Source organism: Scaptodrosophila lebanonensis, unplaced genomic scaffold, assembly GCF_003285725.1.
Source record: "Scaptodrosophila lebanonensis strain 11010-0011.00,11010-0021.00 unplaced genomic scaffold, SlebRS2 tig00000001-arrow-pilon, whole genome shotgun sequence".
In the NCBI taxonomy this organism is placed as follows: domain Eukaryota; kingdom Metazoa; phylum Arthropoda; class Insecta; order Diptera; family Drosophilidae; genus Scaptodrosophila; species Scaptodrosophila lebanonensis.
Genome location: NW_022060529.1, coordinates 21,220,486 through 21,232,680, shown reverse-complemented (window position 1 = coordinate 21,232,680; position 12,195 = coordinate 21,220,486). Strand labels below are relative to the sequence as shown.

The window sequence follows — 12,195 nt, the reverse complement described above, 5'->3', positions numbered from 1 at the left end:
TTGGCATAACAATCGCGCCGGTGGCTATCGATAACACGACGTGCCTTGCTATCGACAAACGTCAGAAAACGTAAACAAACGCAACAACACCGGCACGCGAATAGTTTAGTGGCGTTCTATACAATTTAAGCCTGAATAAATAAAACCATGCCGAATTGGAATCAGATACAATCACAATTGCGGAGCTCAAACAATCCTGTCGTGTTCTTTGACATTGCAGTGGGCACAACGGTAAGTGATATTTCATATATTGGAAGGGAAGGTAATTTTAAAATTTTTTTTCTCTAAAGGAAATTGGACGCATGATCTTCGAGCTATTTGCAGACACTGTGCCACGTACAGCGGAGAACTTTCGACAGTTTTGCACCGGAGAGTACCGACCCGATGGGGTGCCTATCGGCTACAAGGGAGCCATTTTTCACAGGGTTATAAAGGATTTCATGATACAAGGAGGAGACTTTGTGCAGGGCGATGGAACCGGCGTCACAAGCATTTATGGAAACACATTCGGCGACGAAAACTTCACACTGAAGCACGATTCCCCTGGACTACTAGCTATGGCCAACAGCGGCAAGGACACTAACGGATGCCAGTTTTTCATAACTTGTGCGCGATGCAACTTCCTGGATGGCAAACATGTAGTATTTGGACGTGTTCTTGATGGCCTGCTAATTATGCGAAAGATTGAGAATGTGCCGACGGGTCCAAACAACAAACCCAAGCTACCCGTAACAATTTCACAATGCGGGCAAATGTAAGACGAATGTTTAATTATATTATTATATATGTATAATAAAGTTATGAATACTTTTTGTATACATTGCGAGTTTAGGTGAATGAGAGCTATTCAATTTTCTAAATTCTCTATATACTCTTGTTCAGCGTGTAATTGACATCAACCAATGTTTTCTCTTTACGCAACGTCTGGCAATCTTCGATTATAAAGCTGCAAAATATTATTTTGAATATACCATCTGTTGATATCTTTTCAAGATAACTCACTCGTAGTAAAGAGGCATTATTGGTACAGTAGCCAAATGCCACAGGGCGTGAGCATCGATTATCCATAGAATAGGCGGGAAATCGAGCAGCTCTAAACTCATGGCCATGGTAAATAGCACATAGAAACGTAATATACGTTTATAGTATGGACGTCGATATCGTACTAATCTGCACCAGATAAACCAGCCTACAGTAGCGAGAGCACCAGTTGCAATGTTAACTTTCATGTTAAAAGAATAGTTCAGCTTGCCGACGCTCAGATATGCAATATAGTTAATGTAGTACGAGACGAAGGCTAAAGTAAGCACACCACGAATAAATAGTGAGTAGCGATGCACCATGCTGCAATTGTACATGTATGTATGCATACAGATACTTTAAATATGTATAGCAAAATAATATTTACCGCATTACCATACAATATAGATTGCTTAATACAATGGAGTAGGCAAAGACGTAGTCCATCAACTCGGTCAGGGGAACATCTCTGGTATGAAATATAGCAGACCAGATCCAGCCATTGAGGCAGGAGAAAGTAAAAACATGGGCCACCTTAAACCCAGGGCTATCCCGCCTCACCTCCCGGCGTAGCTTTCGCAGCATTTTAATATGCACAAGGAAATTCATAATCGAGAAAATCACGGATGCAGGTTCTTGCATGCCAAACAATCTAAGGAACGGCCATTTTCCGTAAAACTGAGGAATGGGCCAACCCCGTTCCATAAACGCGAAAACAGTGCTCCACATGCATGCTATATAATAGTCAGATAATACATAGATATGTAGTAATCCATTATATCTTCATTATATACTCACAGTACATGCACTCGTCGGCGCACGTCCACTGGAAGAGCCGATCAAATATGGATTGTCCGTAGTATTTAATGGCCTGCTCCTGAATTTCTATGCCATCTGCAGCAATAAATAATCAACACTCATTGTAATTAATAAACATTATGTATGTATGTATGTTATGTATATACGTACCTGCAGAGCAGTTTTGTCTCTCGCAATTATGCCGGCAGTTATGAAAGAACTGGGTACGGTCTCCGCTGGAGGCGTCACATGTTATAATCGCTACCGCTAAAATTAGCAGGAGACATATTGCACTTATGTTCCAATATTTCATTTTTGTGATTAATCAAATAGCAAGTAAAGCATTTTAAAATTGTAAACCGTTCTAAGTTTGTAAACAAGTCAGTATTGATTTGTCATTAGTGGTGGTAGGTTGAATCCGATATACAAGTATTTACTATCGAAAGTGCTTTTTTGTGAATGGCAAAAATTGGCTGTCAAATTTTGGAATCTGTCGCAATTGCATCTGTGTGGTGTTTGCACTGCAAACGCGATGGAAAAATCGTAAATAAATGGAAAATCGCTCAACATTGTAGCAATGTTGAATACGAACTAAGGCAGCTAAGCTAAACAGTATTAGTGATCATTTATAGAGCCATGCCATCAATTAACTTAGGCATAAACTAATAAATAAGTTAGGTCGCGAGTGTAGATCAAACAAATGTCAAAATATTTTACCAATGCAAGCCCTAATAATTCCAACAGCAGCCAGGTTGGAGCTTCGTCCGCCCACGCGCCTCGATTGACTGAAAACAAGGAGCAGTTCTTTAAACACCAACAGCAGAACAGCGAAACTAAACGAAAGCAACAAAACAAGGTATATATTTATGTATGCATCTCAACCTCACGGAAGGTGCACTTTGATAAGAAGTGCAACGAGGCGGCATTATCTGTTTTGAAAACATACACTGAATAAATCATTTTACAGCGCGAGGCATTGCTACTCATATTCATAATGCGTCTGAATCTAAAAGTTGTACTCATCGCTTTAATTGTCGCCGTGGTGATAACCCTAGGAGCTTATATGCGCTCGCCCGACTACTCGCACGATCTCGTACGTCATCTGGACCGAAGGCTCTTTCGCACAGGTAGCAGCGAGTCGCAGCCCACTGGTGCCCATCCACTGTATGCAGCACCCTTGCAGGACATTGAGTGCAATATAAATCGGGAGTACAGCATACATTGCAAACGCGATGAAGAGGCAAACGAAGTCTACGTTCCATTCTCCTTTCTCCGGAACTACTTCGATGTGAGTGGTGCGGTCACCACCAGCGGTACCGAAGACAATAAAGTGCCTACATTTAATTGGATGCATAGTAATTCCAAAGTGAATTATCCAAAGGGCAAATATGATCCACACGGAGTCTTTACCTACTTCGAGAACTACAACGTAGAGGTGCGCGATAGGGTCAAATGTATCAGTGCAGTAGAAGGTGTGCCTGTGAGTACGCAGTGGGAGAAGCGCGGCTACTTCTATCCCACGCAAATTGCCCAATTCGCGTTGGCACACTATAGCAAGAATCTAACAGAGCCGGAACCACGTGTCCATATACTCGAGGATGCAGATGGCAACCAAATGGAGTGGACAACGCCTAAGAACAGCAACATGACACGCATCTGGCATCATAAGTTTAACACAAATGTCGTACAATATGAGACTGCGATTGGCTATGAGAGCGCAATTAGTATTAATGTCAATCAAACCATAGATTTGGTGCTTTGTGTGGATTTGCTGCTCGTAACCAACAGCAGCAGCCTGATGGTCACCGTGCAGAATCGAGATACTAGACATATTTACAATTTACACTATATACCTGCCGATCTGTTGCTCAGTGTCCAGGACTCAAATATCTATTATGGGTTGGGCAGTGCGGCACTCAACAGATGGCGGCACATTACACGTGACCTGCATATTGACCTGCAAAAAGGCATCGTTATGGGCGACAAGCATTCACCGCTGAAGATGCGACGGAGTGATTTGGAGGTGCTGGCCATTGCTTTCCTCGGCATTGGGTTCTATGACAATGTAACGCTGTCGACAAGCGATCATTTGGCGCATTTCTACGATGCCGCTGAATGGTTTGTAAACAATCAGGATGCAAAGACAGGCGGCTGGCTAAATCCTGTTCGGCGCAATCTCAACGGGTTTGCGGAGCTCCGTCCTGGCTGGATTTCGGCAATGGGACAAGGACATGCGATATCTGTGCTGGCACGAGCCTATTGGCATTCGGGCGGGGATGCGCGATACTTAAAGGCAGCAGTGCTCGGCCTAAAACCATACCATGTATTTTCGCACAAGGAGGGCGGCGTATTGGCCCAATTCATGGATAAATACTATTGGTGAGCATATCTGCATTTTAAACGATGTGTACAGAAGTCACATTCAATTTCTTAACTTTTAAACTAAGAGTAAATACATGTTTTGTAGTTTTATTGTTGTTATACTTACTCTTTTCCTCTTGAAAAGGCGAGAAATTGTGTTAATATATCTAAAACTTATTTCGTTTTTGTAAAAAGTATGGATTTAAGTTCTTAATTATTTTTTTTATTATTTATGCAGCATTACCTAACCATAACTACTGCAGAATGGTTTAAAAAAATAATCAATATGTTACATAGAACCAAATTCTAAATGCCACAATTTAATTTAGTTATTTAATGAATAGAAGAGATTATGCTGACTTTTCTTTGCTTTAATGATAGGTACGAGGAATATCCCACAACGCCTCCCTCCCTAGTCCTTAATGGTTTCATTTACTCGCTGCTGGGACTCTACGATCTCAACTCCACGGCGCCAAGCAGCATAGCACGGGATGCTGGTAAACTCTTCACCCAGGGCATGTATTCCCTAAAGAAAATGCTGCCTCTTTATGATACGGGTTCGGGAAGCATTTACGATCTTCGTCATCTTAGCCTGAGCGGCGTGAGTGTGGCGCCCAACTTGGCACGCTGGGATTACCATGCCACGCACGTGAATCAGTTGCTGCTGCTGGCCACCATTGATAGAGATCCATTGATAGCACAAACAGCCGAGCGGTGGAAAGGCTACATGTTTGGCAAACGGGCCAAGCACAACTGAGAACGGAGAAAGCAGGCGCAACGACGCCCGCTTTTACCCAAACGTGATATTTTTTGAAACTTGTGCGTCGTGCTGCCCCCCTATATCCCATTTTAAATGGCTTTAATTTGTTGCGTCTTTATTGCAATTGGAATTCTTGTCACTGTTAGCAACGAATTTAAGTTTCAAGTTTATTTTTAAGTTTCGTTCTACTGTGTGTTCTTAACTCGTCCAATTTTGACAAATTTATTTTTGTGCTTAATCCTTATAGTATTCGATATATGTATATGTATATTTAAGCGCTTAACGTCCTGCATACCTTCATAAACATCATAATCAGCTGTTGCATAGGGTATTTGTTAAACATTATTATTTATTATTGATGTAGTTGTACTGGAAAAAAAAACGAATGTAGTTGCACGCGTATTTTAACGGACAATATCGTGACGTGAGACACGCGCAAAACTCAAAGCTCTAATATGCTAGATTTTTGTTCTACTGTTGTAGTTTTTACTGAGCAAACAAAAACACACCCTGTATAAAGTAATGTAGAGAGCTTAGCATTATAAAACACTTACGAGTATATACGTATAGATCTAAACACTTGTACTTCTTTCTATAGACATGATGCCACAAGTTAACTGTAGTATTGGTTTGTTAGACTTTCAAAAAATTTCAAATAGAAAAACACGAGATTAACTTTAAAGTTAAGATGGTAGTTTGCATATCGGGACTTAAACAAAATACCCTAAAGTTACAATAATTGTCAAAATGTGTTAACGCAAATAATGATAATAACAGCAACTAATATTTACATATATAAATGTATATATATGTAATCAAATTGATTGTTGTAGGCCACTTTAAGATTTCTCAACTTAAACGATGCCATTCCATTTTAATTTTAACAACCTACCTAAAAATACCGGAACTGTCAATTAGGCAAAATTTTGAAAGCGGTTCACTAAAACATTTTCACACATTTTCTCCATTGGAAGCAAATTACAAACAAACCCCAAACGAGACTGTTGAATAACTCTTAACTAACGATTGATTTTAAAATTGATTTTAAGCGAACGAAATCGAAGTACTTACTTATCTTGTGTGTTATTAACTATAAATACATAACAGATACATTTAAAGCGAAAATCTTTATACGAGTTGTTGTGTTTATTTATTTACAATTTACTAAGAGTCCTGAACATTTAAAATTACTGTGGCAACGTAATATACAAACATTTAACTTAATCGAATGGGATAAAATGGGGCGAAAAGACTTTTAGTTGTAACTACGTCTACGTCACATCTGTCATGAGCGCTTCGACGTCAGGACATGCGATCGTATTGAGGGAGGGCCGCTGCGTCTTTGCACCTCCTCAATGAAAGCGCCCTCCATTTGTACACAAATCAGATCGAAGAATATATTTGCTATATTGCTGTGTAGGAGCGACTTGAACTCAAAGGACACCTTGAAGTCTAGCACGCATGAGTTCGGTATGTCTTTGAGGCCAGGACTGAATCGCCATTCATTCAACAGATAGTTAAACAGCCGTCCATCGTGACACTCTGACTTCACCAGGTTGGGTGGGTCAAGAGTCACGCGCGATGTGTATACCTCGTTGAGCGGTGGGAAGCCAACAATAAGGTCCGCCTTGAAGCCACTGCTGTCAGCGCTATGTACGTGAGATTTCTTCACATACGGAACGAATTTGTGATAGTTGTTAACATCCGCCACTACATTATACATTTCCTGCATGGAGTAGCTGTGGTTTCGGAAAATTAGGCTCTTGTAATTAATAGTGCTACTGCCACTTACCCAACCAGCTCCTTTTTGCTGTACCAGCGGTTCTTGTTCCGAAGGTCATTGAAAGTTATATAGGAGCGGTGTATGCCATTTACGAATGAACGCGTACTCGTCTGGCGGCAACTGCAACGGAACGCGTAATATAATCTGAGTAACAGTTTTACGTTGCCAAAGTATGTATATACAAATTTAAATGAAAATGCTGCGGCATTCGAATGTAGAGTTCAAGAGCGCTGCCGCCCCCAAATGCCAAACATGTGTAGAATATGTGAGCTTGAATGTTATATAATTTATGTATATTTACCTGCTGACCTTATTTCAATGACGCGCTGAAATATTCTGACATCTAATGCCTTCAGTGTGGCGCCTTTTAGCATTTTTGGCAAAGCTAAGTTGTTAATAAAACACTCTATTCAAACAAATATCTGCTCTATACCTAAAACGCACCCACAATAAAGAGTGTTGCCAGACCTTCGCCAGCTGTTGCATTACTAAAATTTTTTCAACAGCTGTGAGTGGGTTTTTAAAAATTTGATTATATTTTCCTAAAATAACCCAAAACATAGCACAACTAAATGAAAATTGTATTTTAAATTAATAAAATTTGCAAATTAATTATTTTTGGAGAGAAATCTTGCGCGTTTTAGCATCAAATAAATTTTAAGTCAATTTTGTTTTAACAATTTGCGGCCGTATTTGTTGTGTTGGTCACATTGCAACGTCATATGAATAGGAGAAGGAAAAACAAATCTTAAATACTAGTAATAAGAAATATCCATATTCAGAATTGGTACAATTAAGATTCGTAAATCGTTTCAGCTTTTCTTTAAAGCTGTGTGCAATTAAATCAGCTATTAATTTATTCTCGATGCCCAGCTGTCATTTCAATTGCTTCCGTAAGGCCGAATGTTTCCATTTTTAGAAATTTATTATTACTATCCATAAATTGTTAGCTTATCAGGATAGGTACAAAGATAGCTCAGCGCCGATACCAAATAGCTTGGCGAAAGTTTAAATATCGATACCTCCATGACACGACCATTTGGAATTGGTTCTTTCTTGGTTTCAAAACAGCTGTTACTTACCTGCTCTGATAATGCAAAGTACCACTCATGTAAGTGGGTTTTTGGGTAATTAATGACCTATAGCTACTTTTTAATTGCAGTTTCGCTTGCATCGATTGTTCGAAAATGTAAGACAACTATCCAGACATCGTCATTTCCAAAGCCAACGATTTGTCGAGCATCAGCACAAACGAAAACCTGCCGTTGCCACTCATCGTCTGCGGCTGGGTCTGCGCAGTTTTATTATTACAGGTGTGACCGGCTTTATCAGCTACGATGGACTTGTTAATGAGTTTACCTATTGCGGGGCAGCGGTACGGTTTGTGCGGTCACTTAAAACAGCGACCCTAATCGCCATTGATTATATGTTATTGAGGAGCGATGATAACGAGTACGATTCTAAATTGAAAGTATTACATCGAAGGAGTGCCGAACGGTTGCTAGAAACGTGTCTAATCAATGGAGGATTGTATATAAAAGTCGGCCAGGGCTTTGCCGCAATAAATCATATATTGCCAGAAGAATATACTGATACGTTAGCGCAGCTTCAGGACAAATGTCTCCCCACATCGCAGGCCGATGTGCAGAAATTGTTTCGCCAGGACTTTGGACAGCTACCCGAAGAAATTTATACTGAATTTGACTACAAACCCGTGGCTGCGGCAAGTTTGGCGCAGGTGTTCAAAGCAAAGCTGCCAAGTGGCGAGGCGGTGGCCGTAAAGGTGCAATACAATGATCTTCAGAAGCGCTTTATAAGCGATTTGGGAACAATCATATTTCTGCAGGATATTGTGGAATTTTTCTTCAAGGACTATAATTTTGGCTGGATTTTAAATGACTTGCGAAAAAATCTGGTGCATGAGCTGGATTTTGTGCACGAGGGACAGAATGCCGAACGTTGCGCCAACGATATGCACAAATTCGATTACGTTCATGTGCCAAAGGTCTTCTGGCCGTACACCAAAACGGTTAGTGGTCAATTGTCCAATATCATTGAAGTGCCGATTAATATAGTGTTTTATTCGTTTTAGCGAGTGCTTACTTTGGAGTGGATGGATGGTTTGAAGATAAGTGACACGGAAGGCATTAAAGAGCAAAAATTAAGCTTACGGGATGTGGATGTCAAATTGTTTCAAGTATTTGCGGAGCAGATTTTCAGCTCGGGCTTCGTGCATGCTGATCCGCATCCAGGCAATAGTGGGTATCATATATAACCAATGCACTAAACCAGTAGAGGCCAAGGAGGCGGATTTACATCCCTCTATCGTATTATTTTCAGTTTTTGTGAGAAGGAATGCGGAACGCGGCAATGCAGACATAATACTGCTCGACCATGGACTATATGAGGAACTGCCAGAGCCTGTGCGTGGTCCCTTGTGTGAGTTTTGGGAGGCAACTGTATTGCGAGATGAGCGAAAAATGGAAAAAGCCGCTCAAAAATTGGGAATTGTGGACTACATGAAGTTCGCTGAAGTGCTCTTCCAGCAACCCATACGCATTCATGGCGGCCGGGTGCGCAGTAAGCTCTCGCAGGAGGATATCGACTACATGCAACTAGTTGCGAAGCAAAATTTCGATGCCATCATGAGCACGTTAAAGGAAATGCCTCGCAGCATGCTATTTATAGTTCGTAATCTAAATACAGTGCGTGCCATTAGCCATCAACATGGGGATATAGTGGACCGACCACGTCTAATGGCCCGCTATGCCCAGCATTGTCTGTACGAACGCGATGGCGACTCGCCCTTCTCCTATTTCCGTTGGCTATGTCGGCGCTTCTACTTCGAATATTGCCTGTGGAGTGCGGCCATGAAGTTGCGCCTACTTGACGTGTACTTTAATCTGTTATACCTCCTCGGGCGGTCGCCTTCGAAGAATGTCATGCGGGATTTAATGCAGGTCCCCATTAGCTAGCGTGCTTACCCAATAAAAACTGTAACCTTGGCTTAAAAGATCCTTTATTATTTCTACATTATTGTGCAAAATGAACCGCCTTCCGCCTGTGGTGTTGCTAGGCCCATCAGTTCCTTTTGCTTAAGCTCTAGGTAAGTATTTTCATTTCGTTTTTCCATCCATTCGGGCAGCGGCTTGGCCCAATCCTCTGGCGGTTGTTTGCGCTTCTCCCATGTATTATTCGCATAATGAGCGTGCAGGCGAATTTGTCTCCGTTGCTCCTCGCTCTTTATGATCGCCTGGCCAGCAACCACATCGTTTCCATTGGACTGTTGGAAGCGCTCACAATTTTTATAGTCGGTCAGCCATTGCGAGCAATCGCTGTCCTTGCCATGGATGAAGTACTGGTGGAAACGTGCCTTAAAACTGCTACAATCGTCGTATTCATCCTTGTACAAGTGGCATGGCCGAATCTACGAGTACTTGCACAGTCACCGGTCTGGTTTATGGTCAATTCAGTAGTTTATTACTTACCGCCCATGCATCCTTTAGCGCTGTAGCCTGTTCTTCCGGGTTTGTCTCAGCTTTTTCGTTTTGTCTGCCCATTATATAAAATAAAGTCGAGCGAGATGCGGCTGGCAGCTGATTTTGTTTATGTTGGGAGCTGCCGGAACCAGTACATCACTGGTTCATTTTTTCCTCACGTGCACATTAGTATCGACATCGAAACTTCATGACGAGCCCATTTGAATCACAACTTAAGTAAGCACACTTCTAGGCGCCGTGCGCGAATCAGATTTAAAAAATATTACTCAATTAATAGAAAGGAGAACTTTTAAAAAGAAATAAAGACCCAAGTATGGCACGGAATTAGGGCAACATTACAAATTCGTATTGCAATGAAAACTATACGTTTGTATATAATAATGTTGTATATATTTGTATAAAACCAAGTTTTAACTTATTTTTTTATAGTTAACAAAGAACTATTAACTTTGCAAGAAAAAGAGCAATATAAATATAAAAATAAAATTCAACAAGTGAACCAAGCAAAACACGTCGAAATTTTTATTTGCTTAACAAACTTATTTTAGCAACTAATTGGTCCTTTTTGTATAGTGCGGTTGATATTAACCTAGCCGTCAAGTTTTTCTACGACACTATTAATGCTCTTTTTGATGTATGTATGTCTGCGTCATCAAAACCTCTTTGGTTTTCACCAAGACTTTCAAACTTAAAAAATCGAATTTTGTTTTTCTTAATTCCCGATGTTATAATAATTACCTTGCCCGATGCAAGATGCAATTTGGAAAAACTGCTTCTCTACATTCATCATTTTTCCTTAGTGACAAAAAGCCAGCAACGATTCTGAAGCTGCTGACTTGTTTGCCAACTTCATCCAGTCAACTTATTCCTCTGTCGCTATTAGTAGTACCTCTTATCCTTATAGCATTTCATCTTCCCACACTATTTACGCTCCCATAATTACTGATAGCTGTCTACTTTCTGCTATCAAATCATTAAAATCTTCATACTGTCCTGGAGCAGACAACATTTCTAGAAGTGTTCTCAAGGAGTGTTCTAGTTCCCTTTTACAGCCATTACTTAAAATCTTTAATCTGTCACTTGGTTCCTCAATCTTTCCACCTATTTTGAGAGAATCTTTTATTATTCATCTTCATAAAAAGGGTGGTAAGTCTGATATTTCAAACTACAGAGAATTGCAAAGTTGTCTGCCGAATTATTTGAAAAAATAGTTTGCAGCACCTATGTAAATCTGTTATCTCAACGTATCTTGCTTAGGTCGCATATTTCTAAGTCTGTGTTTGCATCATCAGGTGTGCCTCAAGGTAGCCATCTTGGCCCCTTACTTTTTACATTATTTATTAATGACCTCCCCGCTACCTTGTCACACTCTCATATTCTTATTTATGCTGATGATGTGAAACTTATTCTGACTTACAAAGACCCTTCTCATTTTCATAGCCTGCAGGATGATCTGAATTGCATGCAATCTTGGTGCTTAGCTAACCACTTGCACCTCAATTGCTTTAAATGTAAGTTCATGACATTTCACCGAACCTTGCTCATTTAGGGACGTATACGATTGACAATGTGCCATTGCAACGCATATCGACTGTTGAAGACCTTGGGGTTCTTTTTGATTCCAACTTGAACTTAACCCTTCACATATCCAGTATTGTCAATAAGGCCAAGGGATTACTTGGATTCATTAAACGTTGGTCCAAGGAATTTAATGACCCTTATACCACTAACCTTCTTTACACTGCTCTAGTACGCCCTGTGCTTGAATACTGCTCATGCGTTTGGTCTCCGCAGTATAGAAAGCATCAGGAAAGTATTGAGTGTGTTCAGAAGCAATTCCTTCTTTTTGCTCTACGTGGTTTAAGCTGGGATCCCAATCTCTGCTTGCCATCGTACTCTAGTAGACTGATGCTAATAAGCCTTCCTTCCTTAGTAAATCGTAGGACGGTTCTCTGAATAGTTTTTCTCCACAA

At 40.6% G+C, this 12,195-nt stretch overlaps 6 protein-coding genes across 7 annotated transcripts; 3 read left to right on the top strand and 3 right to left on the bottom strand.

Moving 5' to 3' along the window:
• Window positions 1-778, top strand: LOC115633854 (peptidyl-prolyl cis-trans isomerase H). Its single transcript, XM_030531346.1, has 2 exons — window positions 1-231; window positions 291-778. The coding sequence occupies exons 1-2, from the start codon at window positions 148-150 to the stop codon at window positions 756-758; spliced, it is 552 nt and encodes a 183-aa protein (XP_030387206.1). The 5' UTR covers window positions 1-147; the 3' UTR covers window positions 759-778.
• On the bottom strand, window positions 767-2,166 carry LOC115633851 (post-GPI attachment to proteins factor 3). The gene is made up of 5 exons (XM_030531342.1): window positions 1,990-2,166; window positions 1,819-1,914; window positions 1,409-1,754; window positions 1,003-1,344; window positions 767-946 (listed from the first exon to the last, which is right to left on the bottom strand). The coding sequence occupies exons 1-5, from the start codon at window positions 2,129-2,131 to the stop codon at window positions 865-867; spliced, it is 1,008 nt and encodes a 335-aa protein (XP_030387202.1). The 5' UTR covers window positions 2,132-2,166; the 3' UTR covers window positions 767-864.
• Window positions 2,167-2,342: 176 nt separating this feature from the next.
• On the top strand, window positions 2,343-6,064 carry LOC115633846 (D-glucuronyl C5-epimerase B). 2 transcript variants are annotated; one of them, XM_030531337.1, is made up of 3 exons: window positions 2,343-2,686; window positions 2,786-4,197; window positions 4,561-6,064. In XM_030531337.1, exons 1-3 carry the CDS (start codon window positions 2,519-2,521, stop codon window positions 4,934-4,936), a joined length of 1,956 nt encoding a protein of 651 aa, XP_030387197.1. In that variant the 5' UTR covers window positions 2,343-2,518; the 3' UTR covers window positions 4,937-6,064. The 2 variants fall into 2 exon arrangements, with proteins under 2 accessions (XP_030387197.1, XP_030387198.1); XM_030531338.1 differs by having other exon boundaries at window positions 2,345-2,674.
• A 2-nt stretch (window positions 6,065-6,066) lies between these two features.
• Window positions 6,067-7,168, bottom strand: LOC115633852 (coenzyme Q-binding protein COQ10, mitochondrial). Its single transcript, XM_030531343.1, has 3 exons — window positions 7,032-7,168; window positions 6,732-6,842; window positions 6,067-6,678 (listed from the first exon to the last, which is right to left on the bottom strand). The coding sequence occupies exons 1-3, from the start codon at window positions 7,094-7,096 to the stop codon at window positions 6,225-6,227; spliced, it is 630 nt and encodes a 209-aa protein (XP_030387203.1). The 5' UTR covers window positions 7,097-7,168; the 3' UTR covers window positions 6,067-6,224.
• A 520-nt stretch (window positions 7,169-7,688) lies between these two features.
• LOC115628255 (uncharacterized aarF domain-containing protein kinase 5) lies at window positions 7,689-9,735 on the top strand. The gene is made up of 4 exons (XM_030524277.1): window positions 7,689-7,833; window positions 7,885-8,751; window positions 8,815-8,980; window positions 9,063-9,735. Exons 1-4 carry the CDS (start codon window positions 7,816-7,818, stop codon window positions 9,695-9,697), a joined length of 1,686 nt encoding a protein of 561 aa, XP_030380137.1. The 5' UTR covers window positions 7,689-7,815; the 3' UTR covers window positions 9,698-9,735.
• On the bottom strand, window positions 9,725-10,319 carry LOC115628266 (UPF0545 protein C22orf39 homolog). Its single transcript, XM_030524289.1, has 2 exons — window positions 10,211-10,319; window positions 9,725-10,149 (listed from the first exon to the last, which is right to left on the bottom strand). Exons 1-2 carry the CDS (start codon window positions 10,280-10,282, stop codon window positions 9,751-9,753), a joined length of 471 nt encoding a protein of 156 aa, XP_030380149.1. The 5' UTR covers window positions 10,283-10,319; the 3' UTR covers window positions 9,725-9,750.
• Window positions 10,320-12,195: the final 1,876 nt, after the last annotated feature.

Bases quoted from the DNA above. Each gene is read 5' to 3' on its own strand.
- LOC115633854 (XM_030531346.1), top strand. From the start codon at position 148: ATGCCGAATTGGAATCAGATACAATCACAATTGCGGAGCTCAAACAAT. The intron at 232-290 runs GTAAGTGATATT...TTTTCTCTAAAG, and splicing joins ACATTGCAGTGGGCACAACG to GAAATTGGACGCATGATCTT.
- LOC115633851 (XM_030531342.1), bottom strand. From the start codon at position 2,131: ATGAAATATTGGAACATAAGTGCAATATGTCTCCTGCTAATTTTAGCG. The intron at 1,755-1,818 runs GTGAGTATATAA...ACTATTATATAG, and splicing joins CGCCGACGAGTGCATGTACT to CATGCATGTGGAGCACTGTT. The intron at 1,345-1,408 runs GTAAATATTATT...GTACAATTGCAG, and splicing joins CTATATTGTATGGTAATGCG to CATGGTGCATCGCTACTCAC.
- LOC115633846 (XM_030531337.1), top strand. From the start codon at position 2,519: ATGTCAAAATATTTTACCAATGCAAGCCCTAATAATTCCAACAGCAGC. The intron at 2,687-2,785 runs GTATGCATCTCA...ATCATTTTACAG, and splicing joins AAAACAAGGTATATATTTAT to CGCGAGGCATTGCTACTCAT. The intron at 4,198-4,560 runs GTGAGCATATCT...CTTTAATGATAG, and splicing joins TTCATGGATAAATACTATTG to GTACGAGGAATATCCCACAA.
- LOC115633852 (XM_030531343.1), bottom strand. From the start codon at position 7,096: ATGCTAAAAGGCGCCACACTGAAGGCATTAGATGTCAGAATATTTCAG. The intron at 6,843-7,031 runs GTCAGCAGGTAA...GTTCCGTTGCAG, and splicing joins CAGCGCGTCATTGAAATAAG to TTGCCGCCAGACGAGTACGC. The intron at 6,679-6,731 runs GTAAGTGGCAGT...CCGAAACCACAG, and splicing joins AGCAAAAAGGAGCTGGTTGG to CTACTCCATGCAGGAAATGT.
- LOC115628255 (XM_030524277.1), top strand. The intron at 8,752-8,814 runs GTTAGTGGTCAA...TATTCGTTTTAG, and splicing joins TCTGGCCGTACACCAAAACG to CGAGTGCTTACTTTGGAGTG. The intron at 8,981-9,062 runs GTGGGTATCATA...TATTATTTTCAG, and splicing joins TGATCCGCATCCAGGCAATA to TTTTTGTGAGAAGGAATGCG.
- LOC115628266 (XM_030524289.1), bottom strand. From the start codon at position 10,282: ATGGGCAGACAAAACGAAAAAGCTGAGACAAACCCGGAAGAACAGGCT. The intron at 10,150-10,210 runs GTAAGTAATAAA...AAGTACTCGTAG, and splicing joins CGCTAAAGGATGCATGGGCG to ATTCGGCCATGCCACTTGTA.